At 46.0% G+C, this 9,643-nt stretch overlaps 1 protein-coding gene across 1 annotated transcript in view; it reads left to right on the forward strand.

Annotated features, from left to right (window-relative positions):
• The first annotated feature begins 1,977 nt into the window (after positions 1–1,977).
• VPS35L (VPS35 endosomal protein sorting factor like) overlaps positions 1,978–9,643 on the forward strand; it is a 153,284-nt gene continuing 145,618 nt past the window's right edge. The window contains 1 exon segment of the mRNA XM_017849738.1: positions 1,978–2,216. Coding sequence (XP_017705227.1) covers positions 1,993–2,216 — 224 coding nt within the window. The 5' untranslated portion in view covers positions 1,978–1,992.

Raw genomic sequence — 9,643 nt, forward strand, 5'->3', positions numbered from 1 at the left:
CACTAATTTTGTTTCTAGGCAAAAGCAAAATAAACTTTCATCTTAAAGAAAATCTAGTTTGATTTTTATTTACCAGGGGAAGGACTATTAAGAAACAGGCCGGGCATGGCGGCTCATGTCTGTAATTCCAGCACTTTGGGAGGCCAAGGCGGGTGGATCACGAGATCAGGAGTTTGAGACCAGCCTGGCTAACATGGTGAAACCCCCTCTCTACTAAAAATACAAAATTAGCTGGGCGTAGTGGTGCATGCTTGTAGTTCCAGCTACTTGGGAGGCTGAAGCAAGAGAATCGCCTGAGCCTGGGAGGCAGAGGCTACAGTGAGCCGAGATTGTGCCACTGCACTCCACCCTGGGTGACAGAGTGAGACTCCATCTCAAAACAAAAAAGAAATCGATATTAGCCAGGCATGGTGGTTCACACCTGTAGTCCTAGGTACTCTGGAGGCTAAGGCAGGAGGATCACTTGAGCCCAGGAGTTACAGGCCACAGTGAGCTATAATCGCACCACTGCATTCCAGTGTGAATGAGACTTTGTCTCCAAAAGAAAAAAAAAAAAAAAAAAGAAAAAAAGAAATATTGAAAAGTATTTGGCCAAAACAAATATTGTATATAATCATTCTTTACAATTACAAGTTCCATGAAAGACATATCTCATTATTTAATATATCCCCTGGGCCAGGTGCAGTGGCTTACGCCTGTAATCCCAACACTATGGGAGGCCAAGGCGGAAGGATCACCTGAGGTCGGGAGTTTGAGACCAGCCTAGCCAACATGGTGAAACCCCATCTCTACTAAAAGTTGGACTTTTCAGAAGGTAAAACTCAAGCTGGAAATGTCTTAACTTATTAAGAGAGAGACGCCTGCTAAGGGAAGGAGAGGGAGAAAAGAGAATACGAAGGTTGAAGCTCACATCAAGGCTGTTAATTTGCACAACTTTAAGAATCTTCCTCTTGTTACTGCCTAATCATGTAATGTGAGCCTAGGAAAAGGCTCCTCACCTTGACCTCTTATTGAGATGTTGCATGTGATAACATGCAAGGCTGTATGGGAAGAGCTCCTCGCTTTCCTCTGGCCACCCTTTAACCCTTGTTCACTTCCAGTGTTGGGAATAGTAGGTACGACTGGAAATACTTTCCCACCTATACTGAGCTGAACACTGGAGGGCCCGTTCCGGAGATGATCCTTTTCCCTGTCATAGGTCACCATCCCATGAACAACCACAGACCACCACCCCTGAATGAAAAGTAAGAGTTATAAAACATTGAATGCTTTCTCTCTAAGGGGCCATAATGGATAAGTAGGTTATAAAAATAATAATTAAAAAAAAATTTTTTTTGAGACTGAGTTTCGCTCTTGTAGCCCAGGCTGGTCCCGAACTCCTGACATCAGGTGACCCATCGGCCTCAGCCTCCCAAAGTTCTGGGATCATAGGCCTGAGCCACCGCTCCCGGCCTAAAATAATTTTTAAAAACGTTCTGGGGTCGAAATTGATATCCACCTTCTTAGAAACTGCTTTGCCAAGTTGGACGAAATGCGAACCCTAATTTCCCCCCCGTGCATTATTGGCAGTCAATCATATTGGATCTAGGGCAGCCTTGGTTGCTAGTCGTGGGAAGGGCATTCTGGAAGTGCCTAAAACCGCCCGCAAAGCAGTGGGTAAAGCAGCGGCCTAGAGGGGGCATAGCTGACCCACGCCAAACAGCGCATTAGCCGCAAAACCAGGTGCTGGCTGAACCTCAGTTTGCGTCTTCGCTCCGCCGCCTTCTGGAGTCCTTTCCGCCCCTAGAGGACGCAGGTGGGCTAAACAGCAGTCATGCCCTTCACCATCATGACGCCCGCAGGCGGGACCACCCGGCACTGTAGACAGCTGCCCTTTACAATCATGGCTCATAGAAACTCTACGGCCAGTGGCCGACGCCGCTCCTCAGAAGCGTGGCGCCGGCGGAAGTTGTAACCTGGGCTGTGCGGAGTGGGCAGCTGCCCCTCACAAGCATGGCGTCAGCTGAAAATGAAGTCTGTGCTGTGCGGAGCGTCGCCTGCCCCTCACAAACATGGCGCCTGCAGAAGTTGCAGCGCGGAATTAGTGGGGCGGGGCAGGTGCCCTCCACAAACATGGCGGCCGGGGATGCGGGGCGTGGCGGGGTCTGGATGGGAAGCCGAGCAGACGGCCCCAGAACAAGCGGTCATGTGACTGGGAAGATGGCCGTCTTTCCTTGGTAAGGAAGCAGCGGCGGGTGGGCTTTGGGGAGGGCCTGTTTTTAGTTGTGATGGGGTCGGCCTGGGTCTGAGAGTGTGAATTCCTCTGTCTGGTTATGGTGGTCGACCCCCCACCCCTAAGTTGTCTTGACCGTAGAATCCCTGGCCGCTATCGCGGTCCAGTGGAGCAGTCTGAAGCCAGACGGGCGGGTTCTTGGTTCTCTCCCCGTCTGCTGCCTCTCTGCGCCTTCCGCGGGTCCCTGTCCATTCATTCCTTAAAGAAAACTTGAGTTTCCAGGCTTCCGCGTCCGCAGAAGTTGGCGCGGGTTCTGGGGTCGCTGGATGAGGACAATGGTGGGCTCAGCTCTAAGTCTGGACGAGTCGGGAGACCTGGCTGTTGGTCAGTGTCCTGAGCTCCTCTGTTCACCTGGAGACTTGCTTTTCTCATCCGTAAAATGGCCGCCATTCATCCTACCCTAAGCACAGCGCTCAGACGTATTCCTTGGCCTCAAGGAGCTCCCAGTATAATGGAGCAGACACACACTAGAGGGGATGGATATCCAAAGAAGGCATTCGGATGAAGCACCAAGAAGGGAGTGATTATCCCCACCGGGGGGCTAGGGGAAAGCTTGAAAGAGGAAGAGTTAAATTGGGTCTTGGAGAATGAACAGGAGTTCACCATAGGGGAGGGCGTGGCGTGTGCCTGGTTGGCAGGCCCTTAGGTCCCTTGTGTGGAGTAGCTAGGAGTGAGTGACTGAAGCTTCAGGGTTCAGCAGGTGGTGTGTGTGTGAGTGAAGAACTTGAGCAAGTTGTGTTGGTGATGATAGTGGGATTTGGGGACGGAGAATCTCTCCTGCATATCAGAAAGCGAGATAATTTACTTTCTCTTCAAATGATGTGAAGTAGCTTAGATTAAATGAGCAAATGAAAGACCTTAGAAATAATCAGGTACAACCTTCTGCTTTTGCGCTTGACCAACAGTTGATTTTGTCTTACTCCTTTCACTTGCCCAACACTTAAGAGACTGCTTCCTTGACACGCTACATCAGCATTGAATGTCTCTGAGCACTTCCACGGCCTGAGTTTTCTTTCAGTTAATAGTCATGCTGGCTGGGTACGGTGGCTCACGCCTCTAATCCTAGCACTTTGGGAGGCCGAGGCTGGCGGATCACCTGAGGTCAGGGGTTGGAGACCAGCTTGGCCAACATGGCGAAACCTCGTCTCTACTAAAAATACAAAAATTAGCTGGGCGTGGTGGCACGCACCTGTAATCCCAGCTACTCGGGAGGGTGAGGCAGGAGAATAGCTTGAACCTGGGAGGTGGAAGTTGCAGTGAACTGAGATCGTGCCACTGAACTCCAGCCTGGGCAACAGAGTGAGACTCTGTCTCAAAAAAATAATAAAATAAAATAAAAAATAAAAAAGTCATGCTAGCTTGACCAAAAGCTTACCAAAACATGGGAAACATTTGACTTCAGTGGATTTATCTGGAGTTTGCAATCAAAAATTCCAGGAAGATGCTGTCTTAATCTCTGCATCCCAGTACATTTTTACCTTTGGCATTTTAATTTTATATTACAAGCAGGCAAACAGGTGCCATAATGCTTTTATTGTTCAGGGTCTCTTTAGTTCCTAATCTGGCCATGCGCTAAACATTTTGTTGTTATAGTTTTTGTTGAGACGGAGTCTCACCCAGGCTTGAGTGCAGTGGCCTGATCTTGGCTCACCGCAGCCGGTGCTCTAAACATTTTCCTTCGAAGTGTACATTCATCTTTCTGTTTACCTAATAGACTTCTTGCTCCTTAAAAGGTAAAAGGACTGGCTGGGCGCAGTCCCTCATGGCCTGTAATCCCAGCACTTGGGGAGGCCGAGGCGGGTGGATCACCTGAGGTCAGGAGTTCAAGACCAGCCTGCCCAACATGGTGAAGGCCCATCTCTACAAAAATACAAAAAATAACTGGGCATGATGGCAGGTTCCTGTAATCCCAGCTACTTGGGAGGCTGAAGTGGGAGAATCACTTGAGCCTAGGAGAATCGCTTGATCCCAGGAGGCGGAGGTTGCAGTGAGCCAAGATTGTGCCATTACTCTCCAGCCTGAGCTACTGGTTGAGACTCCGTCTCAAAAAAAAAAAAAAAAATGGACTGAGTTTTGTCCATCTTTGTATGTGGCGCCTAAAACTTGATGGTGAGTACTGAATAGTGTTTATGAATGAAGAGGAGACTGAGGAGGACTGCAGAGGAGAAATGAGTTTCTGTCATTAAATTTACATTTATCAAGTCCTTATTTTCTGTCAGACACCACTTGTAAAGTGTATAACGTGTAACGTCATTCGGTTCTTAAAACAACCCCATGTTTTGGATGAAGAAATAGAGGCAGAGAGATGAAGCAGTTTACTTAAAATAATTAGCCCCACAAGGGATAGCTGAGGTTTGGAAGCCAGAGGCCATGATAGTAATCATCCTTGTCAGCTGGACCTCAAATCTGTCTATCCTGGCTGAGATTTCTGGCTTGCGGGGTTCCCCAAATCCCACTGCCTTGTCATGAGTCTCCCCAGGAATGCCTCTTTTAGCCACAGTTTTGCTATCCCTGCTGTATTTTGGCCTGGCTAGGAGATGAGATGTCCTGTATACCCTAGATCACGTTTTCCCTTTAATCCTGTGGTTTTAGCACACTTGAAAATACTACCTTTTGGGCCAGGCAAGGTGGCTCATGCCTCTAATCCCAGCACTTCGGGAGGCCAAGGCCGGTGGATCACTTGATGTTAGGAGTTCAAGACCAGCCTGGCCAACATAGTGAAACCCTGTCTCTACTAGAGAAAAAAAAAACACATTCCTCAGATGTGGTGGCGGGTACCTGTAGTCCCAGCTACTCCAGAGGCTGAGGCAGGAGAATTGCTTGAACCCAGGAGGCAGAGTTTGCAGTGAGCTGAGACCGCGGCACTGCACTCCAGCCTGGGTGACACAGTGAGACTCCATCTCAAAAAAGCAAAAAAAAAAAAAAAAAAAAAAAAAACAAGAAACCAACCCTTGGAGTCAGAATCACTACATCATTTTAAGAGTTTTTTATGTGTAGCGGTGAAGGGGGCTGGATAATATTGTGCTTGTGGAAGAAAAAGCTGTGTGGTCCTTATGTGATTAGTAACCAAAAAGTTATTTGAGAATTAAAATAATTGGGCAAAGCATTTAGTGGATTTTGGTGTTTCTAGTATAAGGGGATTAATTTGGTTAATCATGGTGGGATTTCTGTGTATCCATATGATCGGGGTAAATAATTTAAAAATAGGCTGTTGTCAACCTTTAATGTGCATATAAACCACCTGAGGATTTCGTTAAAATGCAGATTCTGATTCTGTAGGCGTGGGGTATTTTAGCCCACCCAGGTGACGTCTTTGCTGGTGATCTGTGAACCACACTTTGAGTAGCCAAGGGCTAAGCCCAGCCAATAGTGGAGGTGTGAAATGGTGGCTTTTTCTCCTGTGGCAGGTGCCAGTGATCCAGACAAGCCCTTTACGTTGCTGGGGTTGGAATTATGGGGAATTTTACCAGTTTATATCAACTATATTAGCAAAAAGAAAAGGAATGATTTTTGAGGAAATGCCCACAAGAGGTCGCTGTTAGCCTTACCAAAGATCCAGAGATTAAAGAAAATGCTTTAACATCTCAGACTTAGGGATCAGAGAGCAAATTTAAGGAAATCATCAAATAAGTGGTATAGAACATCAAAATATGATGGTTTACTGTGGGCTTTCAGGAAGGAAAAAACATTTTAAGATTTATTTCCACAAGCAGTATTTTTTTTTTTTTTGAGACGGAGTCTCGCAGTGCCATGATCTCGGCTCACTGCAACCTCCGCCTCCCGGGTTCAAGCAGTTCTCGTGCCTCAGCCTCCCAAGTATCTGGGATTACAGTTGTGTGCTACCACGCCTGGCTAATTTTTTTGTGTTTTTAGTAGACACGTGATTTTGCCATGTTGGCCAGGCTGGTCTCAAACTCCTGACCTCAGGTGATTCACCCACCTCGGCCTCCCAAAGTGCTGGGATTACAGGCGTGAGCCACTGTGCCCGGCCCAGAAGCGGTATTTTTTCATCACCATCCCCCTTTTTTAAAAAAATAAAATTCGTTCCAAAACTTCGCTCTTTTAAGGGAAATAGACATATGCTTAATTTTTCAAGTTCTCGACATGACCTATAGATAATCTATGGAACTACTGAATCTGTTTCTATTGCTGCTCTCACTTTTGACAAGATACCAGCATTCTAACAGCCTCAGCTTCTTCATCTGAAAAATGGGCATAGTACCTATCTCATTGGGTTGATTAAATGAGGAAATGGAGGTAAAGGCTGGCCCAGAGCCTGGTATATAGTAAGTGCATAATAAATGAGAACTGTTATTTGATTGTTGCATATGAAGTCATATTTCTGTTTTGATCTAGTGTTTGCTCAGCTGTTGATTGTTAGTAATTCATTAGAATTACTAATGGGACAGAAAACACATTTGGAATTGACTTTCCTGTCCCATTAAATTTCCTGCTTTGTTAAATGAACCTTTCAGCATTCTACTTTTCTTGACAACAGATAAAATTAAGAGTCATTTGAGGCTGGGCGTGGTGGCTCACACCTATAATCCCAGCACTTTGGAAGGCCAAGGTGGGCGATTCACTTGAGGTCAGGAGTTTTAGACCAGCCTGGCCAAAATGGTGAAAGTCCGTCTCTACTAAAAATACAAAAATTAGCCAGGCATGGTGGCGCACACCTGTAATCCCAGCCACCTGGGAGGCTGAGGCAGGAGAATTGCATGAATCCAGGAGATGGAGATTGCAGTGAGCCGAGATCATGCGACTGCACTCCATCCTGGGGGACGAAGCAAGACTCCGTCTCAAAAAAAAAAAAAAAAAGTGATTTGAAAAGAGGAGGAGTGTGATTTGATGTTTTAAACTCCATCTTGACCGTTGATGACTCTTATTCAAATTTATCCTTTGGGGTTTTGTTTTTTAGTAAATCAAGGATAGCCTGATAGCATCCTTGATGGGATGGGAGTTTGGAAGAATATATATATATATATATATATTTTTTGAGATGGAGTTTCACTCTTGTTGTCCAGGCTGGAGTGCAATGGTGAGATCTTGGCTCACTGCAACCACCGCCTCCCAGGTTCAAGCGATTCTCCTGCCTCAGCCTCCCTAGTAGCTGGGATTACAGGCATGTGCCACCACGCCCAGCTAATTTTGTATTTTTAGTAGAGACAGGTTTCTCCACATTGGTCAGGCTGGTCTCGAACTCCTGACCTCAGGTGATCTGCCCGCCTTGGTCTCCCAAAGTGCTGGGGTTACAGGCACGAGCCACTGTGCCTGGCCATGTAAGAATATTTCATAGGTAATTTCAATTGCAATCTTTTAGAAGATGAAGTTAGTGTACATTTTGTAAATATGATCCCAGAGGGACTGGGCAAAGTATTGTGAAAGGGATTGTCCCTTAAAAAAAATAAAAGTAGAACTGGTTCATTATTGTCAACCAGCCTTTCTCCTCCTTTCCTACACTCAAAGCCAAGTTCATGTAGAAAGGATAGAAATGAAATGACATGGGAGCTCAATTCGTTTGTGCTGGCTTGGGTTTCTGGGTTAATGGAGGATTTTGGATAAAGCTGACTAGTTGCATGGCACAATTGGATCTGGGGTGCCAGTATTTCATACAAAGGTTAATAAAGTTGGGAATCTAAATGGGAGCAGAAGGTGGCGCGGGGGGATGAATTTAAGGGACTTGGAGGCCAAGGAAAGTCCTTGTGCTCTTTGAGGTTCCTCCTTCCCTAAAGTGGGTTGGGGGAGACAAGAATTGTCCCGTGTGCCCAGGAAAGCTGATTTTCTGGGTTGTGATATTTTACGAATGAGAAGTGCACGTCTTTTGTTAAAGAAAAATTATTGGCCGGGCGCAGTGGCTCATGCCTCTAATCCCAGCACTTTGGGAGGCCGAGACAGGTGGATCACCTGAGGTCGGGAGTTCGAGGCCAGCTTGGCCAACATGGTGAAACCCCATTTCTAATAAAAAATGCAAAAATTAGCTGGGCGTGGGGGTGTGCTTATGGTCCCAGCTACTCGGGAGGCTGAGGCAGGAGGATGGCTTAAACCTGAGATGTGGAGGTTGCAGTGAGCTGAGATCGCACCACTGCACTCCAGCCTGGGCAACAGAGCGAGACTCTGTGTCAAAAACAAAACAAAAACAAAACAAAAGTATTATTCATGGTGCTTGTTAAAGGAGATGAGACAGGCTTATTCTGGGGGACTGCTACAGTGGGGTTTTGCAATAGGGGACAGAGATTCGCCTCAGCTCCTAATGCAACAAGGAATAGTGGGAATTTATAGCCAAGTGGGGGTAGAAGAAGAATTTGATCAGATATTGAGGGCGATTGGATATGGAGGGGGATTCTGGCTCAATCAACTTGACAGAATTCTTGCTAAAACTTGGCGGTGCAAAAACAAACATGGAAATCCAATAGCTGAGCACTAGCTGGGGAGAACTCAGAGGAACCTGCCCAGAGTTTGGTCAAGGAGAGACTTTGTCACTTTCCATACTGGCTGAGGTGTTCTCCTGCTTGGAGAGTCAACGGAGGAGATGAGAAAGGGGTCAAATGCGTTAACTTGTCTAAGACTTTGTGGCCCTGACGTTCTGTGACTATGGTAGCTTTTAAAATTATATGTGGATACACACATTGCATAAAAAATTTGGTTAAGTATGTGAGTTAAAAAATTTTTTTTAAACCATAACCTATGAAATTAAATTCTCAGATCTTCATAATAGAGATTAAGAAATGTAAAGACAATCATTTAAAACATTTGCTGCCTTCCCCCCACTCCTATATTCCTCTCCTTTTGATTTTTTTTTTTTTTCTTTTTAAGAGAGAGGGACTCATTCTGTTGCCCAGGCTGGAGTGCAGTGGTGTGATCGTAGCTCACTGCAGTTTTGAACTCCTGGATTCAAGCGATCCTCCCACCTCAACCTCTAGAATAGTTGGGACTACAGGCACACACCACCACACTCAGCAAATTTATTTATTTATTTATTTATTTTGTAGAGATGGGGTTTCGCCATGTTGCCCAGGCTGGTTTCAAACTCCTGGGCTAAAGCCGTCCACCCATGTGTGCCTCCCAAAGTGCTGGGATTACAGGCGTGAGCCACCATGCCCGGTGGAGAGAATTTCTTAAAAGGAAAACGGATACTTTATTTTCAGAGGAGCAACAATAAGACTATTATTGCAGCACAAAGATAAGCACAGAAGACACAGGGACAGTATCTTCAAAATGCTCAAAGAAGGCTGGGCGCAGTGGCTCATGCCTGTAATCCCAGCACTTTGGGAGGCTGAGGCAAGAGGATCTATTGAGCCCAAGAGTTTAAGACCAGCCTGGACAACATAGGAAGACGCCATCTCTCAAAAAACTCAAAAAAAAAAAAAAAAA

Source organism: Rhinopithecus bieti, unplaced genomic scaffold (genome assembly GCF_001698545.2).
Source record: "Rhinopithecus bieti isolate Rb0 unplaced genomic scaffold, ASM169854v2 scaffold_1918, whole genome shotgun sequence".
Taxonomy (NCBI): Eukaryota; Metazoa; Chordata; class Mammalia; order Primates; family Cercopithecidae; genus Rhinopithecus; species Rhinopithecus bieti.